The sequence below is a fragment of the Solanum lycopersicum genome, chromosome 6, assembly GCF_036512215.1.
Source record: "Solanum lycopersicum chromosome 6, SLM_r2.1".
Classification (NCBI taxonomy): domain Eukaryota; kingdom Viridiplantae; phylum Streptophyta; class Magnoliopsida; order Solanales; family Solanaceae; genus Solanum; species Solanum lycopersicum.
Window position 1 is genome coordinate 49310688 of NC_090805.1, and position 22530 is coordinate 49333217.

Below are 22530 nucleotides of genomic sequence, written 5' to 3' on the forward strand. Positions count from 1 at the left end.
TATATACAAGGGAATTATTAAATTAGACCACATTAATGTATAAGAACAAAAATCCTTAATACATAAGCATCAAATTTAGACTCAATCCCTAATCCTAAGTTCATCGTTTCCCCCCTCCACCTACTGATCCACAATTGCTCCAAATATTAATTTTTGCGTTAAAAATGTCTCTCCTTTCATTTATTAAAACGTGATTTATCTTTACGGTTTAAAATGTGACTTGAAATTTTAAAGTGATATATGTGGGGTTTCAATTAACTATGTAGATAGATCCCCACCGAGTGTCTTTGCCTGTCTACTTGCCGATTTACTATTTTTACTTTGTAGCTTTAAAAATGTGTGCACAAAAAACAAACAATGGACTGTTGTAGTGATACACAGTTAATGTCCAAAAACTTTTGCTCAAAAATTCACCTCCCAAATGTACCGGGGAACAAAAAGGATGATTTGTGCTTAAAGCATATTATTATTTATTTGTCTTTTTTTGGAGGGAACAGAATGGACTGTTACCCTGAATGCATTGGCCTGTACATTAACTAATGGGAAAATAAACATGTTAAAGTCAACAAATAAAAAAAAATAAAAAAATGTCAGCTATTTTATCTTCTTTTTTTCTTGAAAAAAGAGGTTCATTGCTTGTTCAATGATTACATAATGAATCCAGGAGTATTTCATTTGGACTAATTTCCATCAATTTTGTCGATAGAATCACTCACTTCCTTGTCAACATTTTTATACTCGTACAATGAAGCACATATAACATAATACACAAAGTTTAAAGCTCCTAAAACACTAATCACCCAGAAAACATTATCCAACCTACCATTATTTATGTTCTCAGGCAACCATCCTGTCACTCTTTGAACCAAATCCATCACCCCATTCCCTAGATAAAACGCCACTCCCATAAAAACCGCCACAACCGCGGTAGACGTGCTTTTCAACGACCCTGGAAATTCTTGATAGTAAAATCCAACGTATCCTGGAGAATGAAAAGCTAACCCAACGCCTGAAATAGCTAGTTGTGGTGCCAGCCAGAAGACTGACATTGGCACCACAACACTATTTTGGTGCTCCAACTTTATCCGATTTGACTCTACCAGGGCGGATAGGAACATGCTGACGACTGTCAGCACGTGTCCTATCCCAACCCGTTGGAGAGGTGTCAGAGAAATACGGATGTGTTTAGTCAACAAGGGGGATACAACTCGGTCCATGAATGTTATTGTTATGCACGTGGAGATCAGCGTGAAGACTATAACAGAACCAGCTGGGATTTTGAAATTCGATCCTAAGTGCCTGTCCATTTTCAGGGCCTGGAGGATTGCTAAACTGGTTTGTATGACTAGTGGGGTGCAGAGAAGCAAACCAGTAGTCCATATTGGAAAAAGCTTTATCAGGATTTTCAAATCTTCTACTTGTTGTACTGTACATAGTTTCCATGGCTCAGCAGTGACTCTGTCCGGTTTCTTATCTCCTTCCGTGATCAAAGCTGCTCTGTTCAGGAACCTATTAAAACACACACACACATTCATTTGTCGACATTTGGAAGTGATTTTCACTTAGAATATTAAGAGCCAGGACTATAAAATCACCTAAAACAACAGGAATTAGGTGTATCAATGGTCTCTAAGCCACTAATCCTATTTAATTGTCTGAACTTTCACCTAGTTCGAATTCCCCTGCTAACCATTACGTATCGTAGGGAGAGTTTTGTTATACCTGAAGAATTTGCTAGGATTTGTAGGGTCATGAGCATTTGTTGAACTGTCCTGTTTTGTCATGCCATTATAATAATCTTCACCTCCTAATGACAATGGTTCTCCATGTTTCCTAATAGCAGCCACGGCGACTCGAGCCAAACTCATGAAAGGGCTTTCTTGTTGTGCCTCAATATGTCGATAGAAACGTCGTCCAGACAAGAAAATAGCCAAGCCAAAGATGTTGAAGGCGACACAGATGGCGAACCCAATTACCCAACTCACATTGTCCTCGATATACAAAAGGACTGTGCTACCAATGACATTAGATGTGTAGAGCGCAAAAGTATACCAATTGAAGAAAATGGATTGGTGATTTGGCTTATGAAATTGATTCGCTCCCATTGATCCAATGGTGAAACGTGTTCCTCCGTTTCCCAAATATGCTAGAGCTAAAGCTGCATATAAGATTGTAAGATGGAATGTTGATGCGTTTCCGCACTCATTTGAACCATCAAAGCATTTTGGAGGTCTCAATGTGTCCATCACTGCTGTGAAGGTGAGAAGCAACACTCCCTACAAATCAATTTGAGAAAACAAAACAGTACATGGTACATCAGGATTAGTTCAATTTCTATGCGTGATCAGGCTGTCTAAAGATAACTACAAGTAACGGCTTATAATAGATATGAGTAGCAAACAACATGTTCTGACAAAATCTATATTTTGTTTAACGACTACGATATAGCTAATTCCTTAGTGATAAAGCAAGCAACCTGCTACATCCCCGCTAAATTCTACTCACTGAGCATGTTAAACAGGGTTATATGAAATTAATGCAGAACAACATATTTTTCAGAAATTAAAATATCCATGACTAAAAGGAGCAGTTCAGTGCAATAAACTTAAAACTTGTGCTATGTCCAAATCTTTCAGTATAGTAACCGGTAAGCCATATCTCTAATAAATGTGTGTTTATTTCTTGATATCTTACTGAAAATTCTGCTACGCCATCGCATGTATGTAGTAACATGACTAAGCCGAAACTAATGTTTCTTTGCACCTATAGAAGAACTATATTCACAAAATTTGACGGTTATATGTTAAAACTATTGAGTTTATATTTGGTTCAACTTGTTCCAACTCAACTCATCAACTTTTTGCTGATTCGTTAAATTTATGAACTCAATTTATTTTAATTTTCATGGGATACACTCATCGAACGCTCTTTTCGAGAGTGACTAAATGAAAAGAGCAACTCCTAGCTAGTGTATATTTCTGTAAAGTATGTCCTACAAGAGAAATATTTTATTATTATTATTATTATTATTGTGGTAGTACTAATTTGTCATATATTTATTAAAGGTCTAAGTGCTTGAATAATATTGGTCGTGAAATCATATTTCTGTTGAATTTTGTGTCAGTTTTTGTTGTAACAAATTGCTCTACTCCATATATATACACATCAACATGGATATTGTGCTACTCGTGTAGGGCCAGCCCTCATCTAAGCAAAAAAAAAAGATGGATAACTCTGTTGGAAAGCATTATTATTATTATTATTAATAATAATAATAATAATAATAACAGTTTTAAATAAATAATAATAAGTGAGAAATACTCACACTTAGATAGCAATGACCTAAAAAGCCGCAAACAAAGCAAGTATGAATCAGAGAAAAATAAATGATGACGTGGCGCATGTTGAGTGAAAAGAGGCTACTTCAGTCTCTTTCTTCTACTGCCACGACTTCACTTCGCATCCCAAAATTATTAAAGATATATTCTTAATTCTAAGAATTTTATAAAGTTTCCACTTATGAATATGTGGTGCAAAAATAATTTAAAATTCCACCAGGAACTTAAGTTTATCTACCATTTTAATATTTTTAAAAAATTAATCAAATATTACATGTCTGTGAACTTCTCTAAATAAAATTGCGAATCAAAATGAGTAAAACAATAACGATAATGTTATTAAATATTTCAATATTTGTAAAATAAGAATTATGTATAGCCTGACTAAAAAATATTTTGGACAAATAAATTTTGAATCTGAACAAATAACCACTACGGAAACGGGTTAATAACGTAAAATATTTCTTTTAATTATACATCAACATTAATTGTATGAATTATTAACTTATATTTGAGAACATGGACGATTTCTTTTTGATATAACTTGAAAAAATACATTACGTATACTCAAATATACATCAAAACAAATTAGTATTCAATTTTTTTAAACAAATTTTACATACAAATTTAAAGAATTGTCCACATTTGCGGCTTATAATTATGGCTTTCTGTTGCACATGAATGACGTCTTTTGGCATCAAAGCTGCCACACGGTTTATTTTAAAAAAAAATAGAAGTTAATTAAATTTGCAATAATATATTACTTTGTCCCTTCGTTTTTATTTGACTATTTTCTTTTAAAATTATATGAATTATTATAAATTAAATTAATTTAATTTGCAATAGTATATTAGTTTGTCCCTTCGTTTTCATTTTGACTATCTTTTAAGTTATTTGTACCACTTAAATTCTGTGTCAGAGACTCTAACCAAATCCTACTACCTAAATTTAAGACGGAATATATCAGTCACCAATATCACGAATTAATTTACTTATAATTACCTTAATAAACGTACCTAATTGTATAATAAATATTTAAACAATCGATGCATATATAACTAAAAATAAAATCCCCAAAACTAGTATTCCTTTTGTCCCACCGCTGTCCCAGTATACGTAACATTCTTTTTTAATCTGTTTTTGTTCATTTTTTTTTATAAAAATCTTCGTTTAAATTAAAATATTTTTTAATTCTACGTTTTTATCATAAACAAATAATTTAATTATATACAAAATTAAAAAAAATTCTTAAGAATCTTGTGTTGGATTGACTTTTAAAAATATATTTTTTAAATTCAATTGAAATGACCTTTAAGTCAAAAATAATATGTACTGGAATACTTACTTTTTAAAAAAAATTAATTTATTTTTAAATTTATTTAAATACTTTTCAATTTCTTTTTAGTCATTTTTAACTTTTTTTAATTCTTTTTAAATTTATCACTTCAAACAATTAAAGCTACTACTTAAGTCATTATCAACTAAACTTAAACGGTGAAAAAAGAAAAAAAAAATCAAAATCAATAAGCCGACCTTCCCACAAAAACGATCATAACATAACATAGAAGCCATCTATTTCTTGGGAAATGAAATGACAAATTACTTCATCGTTTCAACTTCCGTTTTAAAATAATATACTTTTTCACATGCTAGCAATTTTTTAATTCTGTCTTATAATTTTGTAGATATTTTTTTAATGACATTTGAACTCTAGTATCATAAAATTTTTAAAAAATTAAAATTTATAATAAAATAAGCAAATTGAAATATGTAAATGAATTTGACAAATAAGAAGTAAAAAAAAAAAGATGAAGGAGAAATTCGTAGTTACCATCAAAGATATGAAAGAAGAAATCCATATGACAGAGAAAGAGCCGAGAAACGAATCCGCGAGCACAGCCCCCAAAACAGGAAAAATAGTGCTGCACCCATTAGCCATGTTGTACACTTTAGCAGCACTCACACTATTCATGTTGAATTCTTCTATCAAATACACTATTAAATTGTTATTCCATCCTGCTGCTGCCAATGATAATCCGGCCATACTCCCTATTCAAATTTCAAATATTTATCATTAGCGCGTCGAATCAGAATTTTCACTTTAATAATAATAATCACAAAAAGAAAAAATTAAAGATACAGTATAATTGTCTGACGAATAATTCAGAAGGAAAAAAGAAGACCTATGATGAAGGGAAATGAAATCCAACCGCCATTGTTATTGTTGTTGGTAGAAGAGTTTGGTGATGCTTCATCTACAAACGTCTGGACTGATTTCTCCATTGCTGCATTAATTATTAACTCAGTTACTTACCTCTTTATATATATATATATACTCTCTTTTTTTAGTTTCTCTAGGACAACTTGGATATATATATTTTTTATTTTTATTATTTGTGTTCTGCTTGTTTCCTTGGTATATATATATAGAGAGAGAGAGAGTAGTGTATTCTGTTTCCAAAGTTTGGGGTAAATTAAATTTTATATAAGTTGAATACACTATCTTATCACTATTTCTTTTGGATGCATACGACAAAAGATGCCACTATGTTTAATTTCCTCCTCCCTATCAAATCAAAGTATTAGTAATTTTTTTTTTTTTAACTAAGTTTTAAAAATAAATTATATTACGTTAATTTAGTCTTTCTTTTTACGTATAAATATTTAAATATATAAAAAATAATTATACATTATAATTTTTAACATATCAATATATTGAAAATATAATATTATAAAATATTATTTAAATTTCTTATAGTTTGACTCTAAAAGAAAAAATTATAACAATTAATTGTCTAACAGAGTAACTGTTAAATAAAAAGAGGAGACTGTATCTTTTATACTTGGTAAGTTTGAAAGTTTAATACTTTTTCGGTCTACCGTTAATTGTCATACTTTCTTTTTTTAGAGTCAAATTATAAAAAAGTTTGACTAATATTTTAGGATATACTTTCCATTATATTGATATGTAAAAAATTATAGTATATAGTTCTTTTTATATAGTTTTTAAATATTTAAATTTTTAATTTCAAGTGTTAGAATTCATATAATTTAATTTGATTTTTAGAATAATTCAAATTGACTTTTAAAAAGCGTAATATAATAAATAAAAATGGATGGAGGGAGTATTTAATTAAAAACTTTAAGATTACAAACATAAAAAATTGTGTACTCATTTAAAATTTAAAATTTTAAGAGTCGAAAATTCTCTTCATATGTTAAACTTAATATCTGATTTATTATAGTACGATATTTAAATTTTGATAAAGAAGATATTTTTAAAGTTGAATATAAAGATATTTTTATAAATATTCTTTATTTATAATTTCGTATGTAAGTTCTTACCGATTTCCTATAAAAAAAAAATTGAACTTGTTGATAAAGTTGCTCAATTATTCACTACTTCATTATATCAAAGTCATTAAATAATTTATTTGTAAGAAAAAGTTATTCTAACTTAAATTCAGATAAAATTTTATTTTCAAGTGTCAACTTAATTATTAATGGTAAAATTATTAAGGGTAGAGTAAATTAAGGGCCAAAATCATTGTATAAACACCTACTAAGGTATAAGAATCGGTTTGAGTAGATTTAAAAGTCACTAAGTAATACTTTTAAGTCATTAATAAAGGTTCATAAAAAAGAAAGTTAAAAGTCAAAAATAATTATAAATTCATGAATAGTGAATTATTTATAATGATTTGCTCATGAATTAATTGTATTCATATATTGTATATTTTCAAAGATGACATGGATAACTATGTGCATATTAGTTTGGGCTTTGGAAATTTAATTGATGACTTTAGGGTGATATTTTAACACTATAAATAGAAATATGTATAACATATTAAATAAGAAGGAAAATTATCTCCTTCACCGACTTATCTTCTCTTTATTATTAATTATTTTGAATTTGATTTTATAATAAAAACTAATTTTAACTTCAGCGTTATTAAATTTGAATTTTTAAAAAATCATTTTTTTAAAGTTAAAACAAACGAGCTCTAAAATCGTGTTTAGACATGATTTTGAACAATTAGATTAATTGAAGTTGGAATTTTTGGAGACGAAATTTGAACTTTTCGTGTTGTATTTCACTAAGGTACAGATTGCGTGTTTAGATGAACTTCATGTCTTCTTATAGACTTAATTTTAATTTATTTTCACAAATAAAATTAATTAAAACATTTATGAAACATTTACTATTATTAATTTTAAAAATTTATTTTGAATACATTTTAAAATGCAAATTACTCATGAAATTTTTTATATAATTTTTGTGAAAATGTATAGTAGTGACCGATTAAAAATCATTTTAAATCCTGCTTAGTAATTTAGTAATTTTAATTATATAATGGACTAGTAACAAATAACATTATTAATGGAGTAACAGCCCTACCTAATGATTTTTCAAATTTATTTTTATTTTATCTCGATCGTTTATAATTATGAGGAACACTTCCCGAGGCAAAAGTTCCTTACTCGGCCTTTCCTGATAAAGATGGTAATTTTTAATTAGTTTTGACAAAAGTCGTATATGTGCCTTTTTCAATCAGCTGCTTATTGTTAATTTCAAAACTTGTGTTTTAATTAAACATCCGATAATTTATTACGAAATTAAGTTTACCACTCAAAAAACTTTTCAATATTAACATGTGAGTCGCAATAAAATAAAAAGCTTACCTTCTTTATTCCAAAAAAATTATCTATATATATAAAATCTTTTGTAAAAACATTTGTCGTTCTTTTTAAATGGCATAAAATCAGCAGTAGCAAATCAATTAAGAGGATACACATTATAATGTGACATGTGCTATCCGATGGATATCGCTTGATATAACATTTTGCATGCTATCGAGGATAAGATGTTCAAGACCATTCGATTAGTCATTTTTTGAGCTAAAATTTTAAAATATATAAAAAATTCAACGAGTTTATATAAGAATTTTAATTTTAATATTGTACATATTATACTATTATTTGTTTGAAGTAGGTTCAGATGAAATTCTTGAACCCTATTTAGCAACCAACCAATTAAGTTTACAGTCCGATCCTTTGTAATAATATTAAATTATATAAAAATTATTGAGATTACAAACAAACGTTTTGTCGTTCTCATATATGGGATAAACTCACCACTCACTAATTTCCTATTGTGGTGTGTGTGTGTAGCCCGACATGTTATCTGATCTGACACTTGCACTTTTCTTTTTCGGCACAAAGCAATAATCCATGTATTGAATCTGCTCTATATGTATTTTGTTTTCTTAATTATTTTTAAAAAAAATTATAATCTTGCTGTGAGATACTTTATTTATTAATAAATATATTTTTATATAATGAACGTAGATTTTAATTGTCAATCAATGTGGTTATTCATATTTGTTGCAAAAAAAAAAAAACAATAAAAATATTATGATCTTGTTTTTCAATAACATATTCGGCTGATAATCTGAATATGATAGGATATATGTAGATTTCATTTTTATTTTTATCGAGGTGAAAGCGGTTTTTTGTGAACATGGGCTAAATGAGTGATTCATGAGAGTGGCGTAGTTGTTTAACGAGATGTGGAATTATTAGAGAAGCAAAATGAGGAGTTTGGTTGTTTTGGAGTTATAAGGAAAATGACAAAAGGAACAATGTTTGTTGCTACACATAATGAGGCACAACATACACTGACATTATCTGTCTTCTATAAATAGGAAAGAATGCAGCTCTATGGGCTTACACACCACTACTGTATGCTTTGCACGTCTCAATATATCATGTTTTGTATCTCAAATCATTCAAACGGCCCTAGCTTTCATAACTTATGGATTCATAAAATATATTGAACAGATTTCACATGGTTATTATTTTAAAGATCCAGGCTGGGCAAATCATGTCTTAAACTTATTTGAAGAATTATTTTCTCTAAAATATCAAATTTTATGAGCCTCTTAGACCCTAGTTTGTTGTTTAAAATAATTTTAAATTTACGAGTAAGTATTTTGGAATTTTCTTAAATTTCGCTTCAACTGAGTACATATGTTGATAGAATATTATAAAAATTAGTAACTTCTATGTGGAAGTCTTCCACGCCTTGAATTTGGGAGTTTTAGCAGGTCCTAAAAGGTTTGTATTTTGTATCATCGCCTTAATTAAGGTGCACGACTCATGTATAGTTCTGGGTTTTAGGCCTAATTTAGGTCAGGATTTACGAGACAGAAAAAGAAAAACTACATAATTACCACTAATTTAGAGTTCCTACGCAGGTATCTTACTTAGATACATGTACTTTTGCTATCAGATACACAAAACAAAAAGAAAGGATAGCGAGACTGGAAAGGGAGGCGAGCGAGATTCGTATGTTTTCCAAATTCATGAGATTCACATTAGATACATGTATGTATCTATATATACATATATATATATATATATATATATATATATATATGTGGAGTGATTTACATGTACCAAGGATATTAGATACATAGGAGAGTGGCGAGCGAGATGAGAGAGAGGTGAGCGAGATACATGTATTTGAACATATTTGAAGGCACCGAAATCTGATAAGATGTGTAATATTGTAAACTAGAGTGTATCTAAATAATTTATTCATAAACTAATAAAATTTTAGTAAGTTTCAAATAGAAAATTCATAATTACATGGTTCTGGTCAAATAATTATGGATTCACACCCAAACTTGTATTGTTCCCCACATTTATTTACAAAAAAGCAAAAACATAGGCTTAACCAAGTGGTTATGTTTTAAATTCTTAGATCCTAAATTATTACGGTATAGACTTCTTTTAAATTTATTTGACAAGTGTTTGATATGTTGGACTATATATATAACACATATTGATTAGACTACTATTAGCCAATTATAATCTATTTAAGCTGCAAGTGACTCTTGAACAGAGTTAAGCAATGACCCATTTGTTAATTGAATGATTTTTGCTAAGCTCCAACTCAACTCGAAATTATCCCTCCCTAATCCAACATAATCAAACAGATTGAAGTAATTAAACATACAGTCAAATTATACATATTTTCATGGTCAATGCCCATTTTGAGTGGTGAATCATCCATGAAAAGGAGAATCCTTATGATCCACCACTTCCTTTATGTTTCTATACTTATAAAACCAAGCACATAGTACATAGTAACCAAAGTTCACTACTCCCACTACAACCAATACCCCATACATTTTGTCTAATCTTCCATCATTTATGTTACCTGGTAACCATGTAGTTGTCCTTCTAACAACATCAATTACAGCAGTAGTCAAATAAAATGCTATACCAACAAGCACAGATATCAGCGCGGTTGCCAAGTTCTTTAAGGTTAATGGGAACTCTTGGTAGTATAATGATACTTGTCCAGGAACATGAAATGCCTCTGCGATACCAACGAGTGCTAATTGAGGCACAAGCCAGAAAGCTGACATTGGCACAATAATGGAACCTGGATTGGATTTTGCTAGATTTAGCCTCTTTGACTCGACTAACGCTGAGACAGCCATACACAAAAAATTGAGGACGTGACCAACCCCAATTCTCTGGAGAGGTGTAAGTGATTTTCCTGACAAATTTTTCCAGGCAGGAAACAGAACTTTGTCAAACAGGGCGAGGAATAGAGCAGAAGAGAGCAGGATAAAAACGGACATGGATCCAGCTGGGATTTGGAAATTGGGTCCTATGTGACGGTCCATTACTAAGGCTTGAAGGATTGACAAACTTCCTTGTACACCAATGGTTGTGCCAAGGAAAAAACTACTTGACCATAGTGGTAAAATTTTAACTAAGGTTTTGAAATCTTCAATTTCTTGGACTGTACAAAGTTTCCATGACTTAGCTGTTGAGCCATCTGGTTTAACATCGCCTTCACTTTTAATGGCTGCACGGTTCAAAAACCTGCATCATATCATAATAAAAACAAACAAAGTACTTGATAATTAATTAAGAGTTCACACTTTTACTAAATGAAATGATTTTTACACAATTAAATCATCAAATCTCACAAACATCTCTATATATATATTAGAATTGAGTTGATCACAAAATGTAATGGATCCTACAATTAGGCACGTAAGTATATGATTACCTGCAGGTTTTTGAAGGCTCAACAAGCATTAGTCCTTGGTAGAGATCTTCACTAGTCGATGGGAGTGGCAACTTTCTTTTCCTAATACTTGCAACCACAACGCGAGCCAAACTGGTGAATGGACTCCCTTCTGGCTTAGAATTGTTGTAAAATCTGGTCCCCAGTAGAAAAATGGCTGCACCAAGTACATTAGCTGCTACACAAATGAAAAATCCAGCTTTCCAGCTCACGTTATCTTCAACATACAGAATAGCTGTGGATGCTACAATAGTAGAAGCAGCAACGAAGAAAAAAAACCAATTGATGAAAATCCCTTGATCTTTTGGTTTATCAAATTGGTTGGCTCCCATTGTTGTAAGGCTTGATCGGAGACTAGCATTACCCAGAGTCGCCAAAGCTATGGCTATATAGAGTACTACATATTGAATTTTTGGTATAGGGGTACATGAGGTTGAACCAAATTCACACGGTGTAGGCTTCAATGAATCAACTGTCGTAATTAGAGCTAAAAGGATTGCACCCTACACCGTAAACAAATCTTAGGAATATATTATATGTGTATCAAATTTATACTTAACTTGGATTAAGACTGGTCAACGGAACGGGACGTACCGGTACCGTTTCGGTTGCCTACGGGACGGGACGGGATAGTCTGAACCGGTACACGGAACGGAACGGAATCGTGATTTCGTACCGGTGTACCGGTACCGGTTCATCCCGGTTGCGTTCCGGTCTAATCCGGTTCCAGTCCGATTTATTTAATATATATTAATTTTTTTATATTTTATATTATATATAATTTATATTTATATATTTTATATATCTTGACACTTGGCACGAGGCAGTTGCCTGCCCGACTGCCCGCTGCCCGCCCCTAGAAAGTGGTTGCGTAAGCTATGTACTCTACTAATAGTTGTAAATTGAAATTGTAATTTGTTACAAATTTCAATAAATTAAATTGATATTTTTTAATTTTTGTAATTGTTTTATCCTTATTTTAATTTAATTTTTTTAAAATTACAAATTTTATTTATTTAATATTTACAAGATACAAGTTATAAATATAACTTATAAAATAAATATTAATGAATATAAGTAATAACTTATAAAGTATAAACTTCAAAAGATTTAAATTTTGAAAACTTTAGTAGACTTTACTTGCAAACTTAACAACAAAAAAAAAAATTAATAAAATATCTTTAAAATAAACTTAAGTAAAAAATTATAGTGTAAATTTAAAAACTATTATTTTATACTTAAAAAGATAAATAAAAAAATTATATTTTCATAATTCTAAAAAATATCGTCCCGTTCCATCCCGGTCCGTTCTAGTTCATTCCGGTATATAGTGGAATGGGACGAAACCGATGAATCATCCCGGTAATTTCGGTCCGATTCATTCCGATACTGATCAACATACCGGTCAACGGGTTCTGGTCTGGTTCGGTACCCGTTCATTCCGATCCGTTGACCAGTCTTAACTTGGATAACAAAACAAAATTAGCTAGTTCATTACCAATAATGAGATGATGGATGAAATCCAAATGATAGTGAAACAACCAAGAAAAGAGTCGGCAATAATTGCAGCAACAACAGGAGCTAAGCTTCCAGCACCATTAACCAAATTTGATATTTGAGCAGCATTAATACTCACCACATTAAACTCCTTAATCAGATACACAATAAGATTGCTTGTCAAACCTCCAAATGCTAGGGTAAACCCTACTGAACTCGCTGTTTTTGTCAAAAACAAATCTTGGATTTAGCGTCAAGTAACTTGTTATAACAACTGCAACCAAATATTAAGCCAATGTGCAAGTACATTGATAGCATCGTAGCACTAGAGCATTTAATTACTCATTTTTATTCAACTTTATAATAAATTTGAACTATAAAAATAAACGAACAAGTGTATGATCAAATCACATTGGAATAAGGTTCAAGAGAGAGAGAGAGGAGAGACCTATGATGAAGGGGAAGGTGATCCATCCTCCGGTTCTTCTTGATATCTGTGCCTCCGATAGAACTTCCATAGTTGAAAAAAAACAAGGGATAAATAATAATTTGAAACTCCTAGGAGAGCATTTATATATATATATATATATATATATATATATATATATATATTATCAGCTCAAAAAATATGTATTTTCATCAAAAAGAAAACTCAACGAATTAAGTATGAACCCATGAGTTTAGTAATTATTTTTAAAATGGTTTTAGTTTCTTTCAAGATATTAAACAAATATTATACTATTCTCTTTGTTCTAATTCATGTGCTATGATTCAGATTTCCGAAATCAAATCTCTTACTTTTAACAATAAAATCTTTTAAAATAAAAATTATTACAATATAATAATTAATAATTTAAAAATATTTTAAGTGACATACAAAAAATGGCAAATAAATAAGATTATTTGACTCTCAATCGAATGTCGCCGGATCTATAAATTTTGTCAATTGCCACCAACACTAAGCACAACACATTTTCTTGTTTAGGAAATTAAATCAAATAGTTTTATTATTCTCCCTGTCACAATTTTGACAATAAATATCTCTACTTTCTCTCACGAGTTTGACCATAAATATCTTTACTTTCTCTATCAATTTTTTAACCATAAATTTAACCATAAAATATATAAAAATAAATTATATAAATTTGAATAAAAATTATTTCTCCTTTCCGTCTCATTGTATGCATTACCCTTTTCTTTTTTTAGCTTGTTTTAAAAAGAATATTATCTTATTATGATTAGAAACAATTTAAATTTAAAATATTATTTTGACCCTTAATGAAACGATTTTCAAACACACAAATAAATAAGAATTATTTTAGACCACAAGTTTCATAAAGCTTCATTTTTTCTTAAACATCGTGTCAAGTCAAATGGTGCTACATAAAATAGGACGGGGGAGGATAACATAATAATTATTAATTCAACATATTATATATTTATTAAATTCTTGAAATTCGAACAATGTCAAATATATAAGAACGGAGTGTTGAAATGTGAGACTATTTCATCTAAAAATTTAAGCTATTAGAAAATACACTTTTATTAGTTAATTATATTCTCAACCCGGAAGAGTACTACTATATTTATTTTTGGATAAACAACACAAATCTCATTAGTTTAAGGTCTAATTATGTACCTATTCAGTGAGTTTTTAAAATTATCATACACGTCAAAATTTGAATCCCAGATATATATATATGGTGCGTCTAGATACATGTATATCATACACATCAAGTAAAAATTAGGTGTAATTTATTACAAATACATTGTGTTTAAGTGTATTGTAATCTAGGATAACTAACTCTCTAGGTTTAATTGGGTGTTCAAGTTGATACATGGACTCTCTCGCCTGCCTCTCTCTTCTTACTCGCCACGTTAATATATATTTAATCTTCTGGTTTACATGACAGCTTCTTTCCTTAAAAATTGGAGGTCACAAATGGCATTCCGTTAAAATAGCTTAATTTGCATATGCTAAATAATCATATTTATTTAGACTTCCACTTTAAAATTAGATATTCTAATATCATCTAAGTCAATATTATGAAAAGGAAAATCAATACTCTGGCTGTCGTAACGCGTACTTTGTCCAAACTGTTGAACACGTGAATTACATACATTTCATTAATTAAATATTACTTATGTCTTCAAAAGTACATGATACACTTCAAAATGCATCAATAGTGGGATTATTTATTTTATTATATATCTCACCGAATCAATCATATCAGATGTAATAATCGGTATCATCGTTCTAATACAAATAATTCTTAATGTCTAAAGTATCAAAAGCCAATTAATTAAGACGGATTGTCCTAATAATTTAGAGTTTTGGATTAACTTTAATTTTCTTGTGAATTATTTTACGTAGTCGTAGCAAACATGTGAAAGAGGAAGAGCACTCATAAGTCTTGTCTTTTTTTCTTTCTTTATTTTTTGTTAGAACCATGTTAATAAGATAAGCAAAAATTATGGAGTCAGAGGGGGACATGACAACCTAACCTCCTAACAATAAAAGAGCGTTTAACATGAAGAGCACTCATAAATCATAACTTAAGTTATACCCTTAATTATTTATGTAATTATATAAGATACAATCTAATATTTATATTCACATCACAGCTATTAACATTATATTATTGTCGACGTGAAAATTACACAAATTCACTTAAACTATTAAACATGAGAGTTTTTTAGGCTTTTTGAAATCAAAATTTTGGGGTAACGTGTTTCTAATAACCCTTTTAGGTGGAACTAAACTGGTCTTGCACCAACTTTTGAAGTAAATTTAACTTATTATCCGAAGATTATTATATTTTTGTCTTAGAGAACAGTTCATTTGAATTGATATGTCTGATAAATTTTAGATTACATGATATTTTGAATAAATCAATGTGTATTTATTTAAACGGAAAAGGGTAAAAATCATCGAATTATTTAAATTTTTTCCTCTGTTTGCTTTTGGTATCAAAAGTATCAAAAAATTGTCATGATGAACCAGAACTACCATATCAGCCCTCCAAATGACTCAAGTGGACATCCGTTAGTTTGGAGGTATTTGTGGTCCAAAAATTATGGATGTATTTTTTTTTACCTTCAGTATAATCATGCATTGTATCTCATTCATATATCTTCTTGCCCGTTAACCAAACGGGGCCCTTTCTTTGTACGTTAAAAATTAATCATTCTGTTTAAAAAAAGCAACTTTCACGTACGATAAACAAAAAATTTATATTTGCATATTATAATTATAGTTTGTATAATTGTGTTTCATAACAAATATGATATGACTATTTTCACTATACATATATAAAAAAGAAGCTAGGTTATTTCGCTATACATATATAAAAAAGAAGTAATTGTATAATTCATTGGCTCCTCTTTAGATTTGTATAATTTCGCTGGTAGACCATTTATATAAATTGTTGGAAGACTCTCGTTTGTGTAAATCCATTGTATAATTCGCTGGCTCCTCTTCAGATTTGTATAATTTCGCTAGCAAGTCATTTGTATAAATTGTTGGCAGCCTCTCGTTTGTATAAATTGTTGACGACCTCTCAATTCAATTTTATGTGTTTGTATATCTATACAAAATTTGAATTTATATACAAGTGAATCGAAATAAAATATTTGTATATCAAATATCACTCTCTCTCTCTCGCTTTATACATACACAGATTATACATTGTATTTTGTATATATGTGTTTTTATAAAGCGAGAAAGAAAGAAAGGCAAAAAGTAACTCGGCAGGTAAATATTTGTATTATACATTGTATTTTGTATATATGTGTTTTTAAATTTTTTTTTTTGAAATCACTGCATAGGCAGCGTTTTCTAAATTTTAATTTTTTTAAAAAAAATCGCTGCATATTTTTTTATTTATAAAAAATGCAGCGATTTTCAAAAAAATTTACACATCGCTGTCTAGGTAGCGATTTCAATTTTTTTAAAAAAAAATTTCACATTTTGCAAAATTGCTGTTGTTGCAGCGATTTTTTCGTTTTGATTAATATAAAATTGTATATACCGTTTTGGATTTTTGTTAATATTTTGTACCCTTTAGGCTCCAAACTCTAATTCTTAACTTGGCTTCAATCAATAATTATATTCTTCAATATTGAGTGTGCACAAGTAGACACTTTAAGTAGCATAAAATATACATGATTCCTACATGACATAGTATACATAAGACACAAAATTGCATGTAGGACGAATGTGTCGATTTATTCAATTTTATACAAGTTTAAGTGTCTACTTGTGCACAACCAAAGTTAATGATCATAGTTGTGAGTTAAAGCAAAGTTAAGGACCATGTTTAGATATTATGCAAAATATAAATAAGTCAAAAAAGTGCTTGTGAATTGATTTAACGAGTGAGCTTAGTTAGGTAAACACAATACGAAGAGGTGTTGAATATGAGGAGTAATGAGTAATTCATCAAGAAAAAAAAAACAGTGGTAGTTCATTACCAATAATGAGATGATGGATGAAATCCAAATGGTAGAGAAGCAACCAAGAAAAGAGTCTGCAATAACTGCCGCAACAACAGGAATTAAACTTCCAGCACCATTAACCAAATTTGTTATTTGAGCAGCATCAATACTCTCCACATCAAATTCCTTAATCAGATACACAATAAGATTGCTTGTCCAACCCACAAATGCTAGGGCCAACCCTACGAAGCTCGCTGTTTATGACAAAATCGAGTTAAGGATTTAGCTTCAATATAAATAACATGCTATATTACTCTTAACAAATATTAAGCCCATGCAACAAATAAAGTACATGGATAGTGTAATATAGTATTAGAGCTTTTGATTATTTATTTTTTACGTTGCTATAAATTGGAACAGTAAAAATAAGTGACAAGTACACTAAATCAAATCGTATTGGAACAAAATTCAGGTCTATCGAAAGAAAGATAAGAGAGGAGAGACCTATGATGAAGGGGAAGGTGATCCAGCCTCCGGTTCTTCTTGGTAATTGTGCCTCCAATGGAGCTTCCATGGTTGAAAAACACAAATTAAAGGATAAATAATTACTTCAAACTTTTGGGAGAGCACTTATTTATATATATATATATATGATCAGCTCAAAAAATATCTATAAATATGGGCCTTCTAGTGGGACTTTGGAAAGATAAGTTTGATAAAAAAGAAAACCCACAATGAGCACTAAGAAATAAAGTATGAACTCATACGTTGAAGTCTTCTGTTTAGAAAGTAACTTGTATGTTTGCATCTGAAATTATTCACATGGCCTCAAGGTCCACGACATATTGCTATTTGGGCCCAATTTAGCTCATCTAAACGTCAGGCTGATATGGGCTACTATGTAATCCAACTGAAAGAGTTCATGAGAAAATATTATTAAAAATTTATAATTTTGTTTATATTTGATACATATACCATATACAATCATCATAAAATGTAAGCAAGAAATTAAAACTTGGAAAAAGTGAGGTGGGTTGAGTTTTGATTCATTATTGGGATTGCTAGTTCTAACACAAATTATCTCAGTCATGTGCACCAATACCTTAGTGGGCATGCAATCTAATAGCTCAGTGGAATAACTTCGTTCCGTCCTTGCTTAATTTCTTTTTTTTTTTTATAATCCTATTTTTATTTAATATTACTATTTTACCTTTTATCATATATTATTTAATTTTTTATCAAATATTTTAATTAAATCAATCTAGATACAAACATGATAATATAGTTATCATTCTATGTTATTTTCATAAAACATAAAAAAAAAAAAGTATGATAGTATTGTTATTTTATTAATATCTATTGATATATTTAGTATTTAGAATAATTAAGGTCAATTTAGTAAATTTATAAATTACAATATAATATGACACGATCCAATCAAACAAAAAAATGTTATTAAACAATATGGTCTTACCGAATATTATATCTACCATACAGTAGAATACAATACATTATGAAACCATAATCCAAACAGAGTGTTACATAGATAACTAGGTACGGGACTTTCTTTTGGAGCCGTTAATCACTCATGAGAAGGAGAATCACTATGATCCACCACTTCCTTCATGGTTTTATATTTGTAAAACCAAGCACATGTTACATAGTAACCAAAGTTCAATATTCCCCCTACAACTAATATCCAGTACACATTGTCCAGCCTTCCGTTATTTATGTTACCTGGTAACCATGTAGTTGTTCTTCTAACAACATCAATTAGAGCAGTGGTCAAGTAAAATGACACCCCTACAATCACTTGAATCATCGCGGTAGCCATGTTCTTTAAGGTTATTGGAAATTCCTGGTAATAGAACGTGACTTGCCCTGGAAAATGAAATGCCTCTGCAATACCAACAATGGCTAATTGTGGCACAAGCCATAACACTGACATAGGCACAATCTTTGAACCTTGATTGGATTTTGCTACATTTAGCCTCTTTGACTCAACTAAGGCTGAGACACCCATGCTCACAAAACTAATCAAGTGTCCAACCCCAATTCTTTGGAGAGGCGTAAGTGATTTACCAGTCAATTTTTTCCACGTAGGAAATAGAAATTTGTCGAACAGGGCGAGGAATAGAGCAGTAGAGACCATGACAAAAACCAATATAGAACCAGCTGGGATTTGGAAATTGGGGCCTATGTGACGATCCATTGCTAAGGCTTGAAGGATTGACAAACTTGTTTGTACACCAATTGTTGTGCCAAGAAAAAAACTACTTGACCATAGTGGTAAAATTTTAATTAAGGATTTGAAATCTTCAATTTCTTGGACTGAACAAAGTTTCCATGGCTTAGCTATTGAGCCATCTAGTTTAACATCGCCTTCACTTTTAATGGCTGCATGGTTCAAAAACCTGCATCAATAAGAAAACAAACAAACTAATACTTTTATTATCAAACGAATTTACATCTATTTTAGTACACAATGTATATTTTGTACTAATTGTACATAAATATTATACATACACTCAACACATGCATCGTATGTATATCAATTGTTTACAAATCAAGTGTCCATTATCTAATTATGAAAGTATATATAAGTCTTTCACACGATTTAATAGTCCCAAATTTGAGTGTTATCACTATCCTATCCGCCGACAAAAAAGTAGTGTCAGTGTAAATCCCAAAAAAAAGAAGAAGATCAATTTGAACAGTGAGTAAAAGAGCACAACTCATGAGTAGGCGTGAAATCTCTGATACTTTTATTTTAAAAATCACTTAGCAGCCTTAAGAAAGTCATCGTCGAAATAGTATATAATTATAACATTCCTAGTACGTAAAGACTGTTTTCAAAGAGTATTTATTAGTACTAATAAACTAATAATATATTATATATTGCTCCACGACAGACAGTACTAATATCAAGATTTACTTAATAGTAATTCATCATTGAGAGTTGAGACAATATAAAACAAACATTAGTGACTGGATGACCCAAGCACATGATCAAAGACATAGTAAACACTAAAAAGTGACGCTACAGTCCCTGATTATATGGAAAATCTACACAATAAGACATGTGCACTATCTTATGCATTATTATCATTTATACTTTTAAATACTATTATAATCTATCACTAATTAATATTTTTTTTTTACATATTTTACACTTAATTAGATAATTATATTTTTGACATAAAAATAGAGAATGAAGCAAGCAAGATTGGTGAGAAAGACCAGTGAGATTTATATGTATTTATTACATGTATCTGGAATACCAAACACATGGAAGAAGATGGGAGAGAGACGAGTAATCTTTTGTAGTAGTTATACAATATATATTACCGGAAGGTTTTTGAAGGCGCAACACTTGTTGATTTAGGTCCGTGGTAGAAATGTTGCCCAGTGAATGGGATTGACACTTTCCTTTTCCTAATATTTGCAACCACAACACGAGCCAAGTTGGTGAAAGGACTCCCTTCTGGCTTAGAATTGGTGTAATATCTGGTCCCCAATAGAAAAATGGCTGAACCAAGTACATTAGCTGCAACACAAATGAAAAATCCAGCTTTCCAGCTTACGTTATCTTCAACATAGACAATAGCTGTTGTTGCTACTACAGATGAACCATAAGTGAAGAAAAAGAACCAATTGAAGAAAATCCCTTCATCTTTTTGTTTATCAAATTGGTTGGCTCCCATTGTTGAAAGCGTTGATCGGAGACCGCCATTCCCCAGAGTTGCCAGAACTATAGCTGCATAGAGTAGTACAAATTGAACTTTTGGTTTAGGGGTACATGAAGTTGAACCAACTTCACAAGGTTTAGGCCTTAGAGAATCAAGCGTCGCTGTTAAACCTAAAAGGATTGTGCCCTACACGTATAAGCGACAAAATAATTAAACACCATTGTGCCACATAATAAATTGGATAGAAAAAGTATGTAATCATATACAATAATAATGTATTCACCCAAAAAGTATAGAGCGTAGACTCATTATATTATTAGGATAGAAACAAAACAAAGATTAGTTTGTACCAATAATGAGATGATGGATGAAATCCATATGATAGAGAAGCAACCAAGAAAAGAGTCAGCAATAATTGCCGCAACAACAGGAATTAAGCTTCCAGCACCATTAACCAAATTATATATTTGAGCAGCATCAATACTCTCCATATCAAATTCCTTAATCAGATACACAATAAGATTGCTTGTCCAACCCCCAAATGCTAGGGTCAAACATGTTGTTGTTGCTGCATATATATATAAACAAATAATATTTAATACTACACATTTCATATCATGCATGGTCATAGATTGACACACAAATATATAAGAGACCTATGATGAAGGGGAAGGTGATCCAGCCTCCGGTTCTTCTCGGCAACTGTGCTTCGCCGGTGCCGGACGATAGTGGTGGAGCTTCCATGCCTAAAAAAACAAAACAACTTTTCCAGTATCACAACACTATAATTTATTCCACTTATATTATAACTTAAGCATTTACAAAATTATGGAGTAGTTCAATTGTTGGGAGAGCACTAACAATATATATATATATATATACAAAGACAGGTGCAAAACTAGTCCACAAAATCTTAATTACTCAATTCGTGTACATTTGGACTGACACCATGTTTACCAAAATAAAAATATGGTGGTCTAAAATAATTTGTTACTCCTACTAGATATGTTATAAATCATTTATTTTAAATAAAGTTTGACTGTTTTCTAATTATAACTTTTTTGATTTCGTATTAAAAATAAGTGTATCATATGAATTAAGACAGAAAGAATAAAAGGTTTGGGAGACAAAATCCTTTTGATTGACAAGTTGCTCAAATTGGAATTTGGTTCCTTTCCTTTATTTCGAGTTATTACTCGAACGAGAGACACATGATATAAATTAGTAATAAGTAATAGTAATTAAGATTTAGTCAACAAAAGTGAGATTCCATGATTAGAATTTTACTTTAATTAATTATATTTTAAATTATAATCTTATTTTAATTAATTCTTAATTCTTAATTTTAATTTATATGTGTGAATTTGAGGAAAATGGGTCAAATATATCATCATTTTAAATTTCACTCTCTTTTAGAAAAACTAGTTAAAGTTCAAACTAAAATGCAACTGAGGAAACC

At 30.2% G+C, this 22530-nt stretch overlaps 3 protein-coding genes and 1 long non-coding RNA gene across 4 annotated transcripts; all 4 read right to left on the bottom strand.

The window, feature by feature from the left end:
* Positions 1–593: 593 nt before the first annotated feature.
* On the bottom strand, positions 594–5825 carry LOC104648010 (protein NRT1/ PTR FAMILY 2.7-like). Its single transcript, XM_010324089.3, has 4 exons — positions 5522–5825; positions 5170–5387; positions 1723–2276; positions 594–1509 (listed from the first exon to the last, which is right to left on the bottom strand). Exons 1-4 carry the CDS (start codon positions 5619–5621, stop codon positions 681–683), a joined length of 1701 nt encoding a protein of 566 aa, XP_010322391.1. The 5' UTR covers positions 5622–5825; the 3' UTR covers positions 594–680.
* Positions 5826–10328: 4503 nt separating this feature from the next.
* Positions 10329–13515, bottom strand: LOC101254811 (protein NRT1/ PTR FAMILY 2.7-like). Its single transcript, XM_010324088.4, has 4 exons — positions 13394–13515; positions 12947–13164; positions 11431–11951; positions 10329–11240 (listed from the first exon to the last, which is right to left on the bottom strand). Exons 1-4 carry the CDS (start codon positions 13461–13463, stop codon positions 10409–10411), a joined length of 1641 nt encoding a protein of 546 aa, XP_010322390.2. The 5' UTR covers positions 13464–13515; the 3' UTR covers positions 10329–10408.
* Positions 13516–16160: 2645 nt separating this feature from the next.
* Positions 16161–17988, bottom strand: LOC104648009 (uncharacterized). The gene is made up of 3 exons (XR_011221844.1): positions 17887–17988; positions 17419–17636; positions 16161–16532 (listed from the first exon to the last, which is right to left on the bottom strand). It is a non-coding gene; the product is annotated as an uncharacterized lncRNA (long non-coding RNA).
* Positions 17989–18819: 831 nt separating this feature from the next.
* On the bottom strand, positions 18820–22245 carry LOC101258463 (protein NRT1/ PTR FAMILY 2.7-like). Its single transcript, XM_004241213.5, has 4 exons — positions 21728–22245; positions 21422–21639; positions 20731–21257; positions 18820–19796 (listed from the first exon to the last, which is right to left on the bottom strand). The coding sequence occupies exons 1-4, from the start codon at positions 21813–21815 to the stop codon at positions 18965–18967; spliced, it is 1665 nt and encodes a 554-aa protein (XP_004241261.2). The 5' UTR covers positions 21816–22245; the 3' UTR covers positions 18820–18964.
* Positions 22246–22530: the final 285 nt, after the last annotated feature.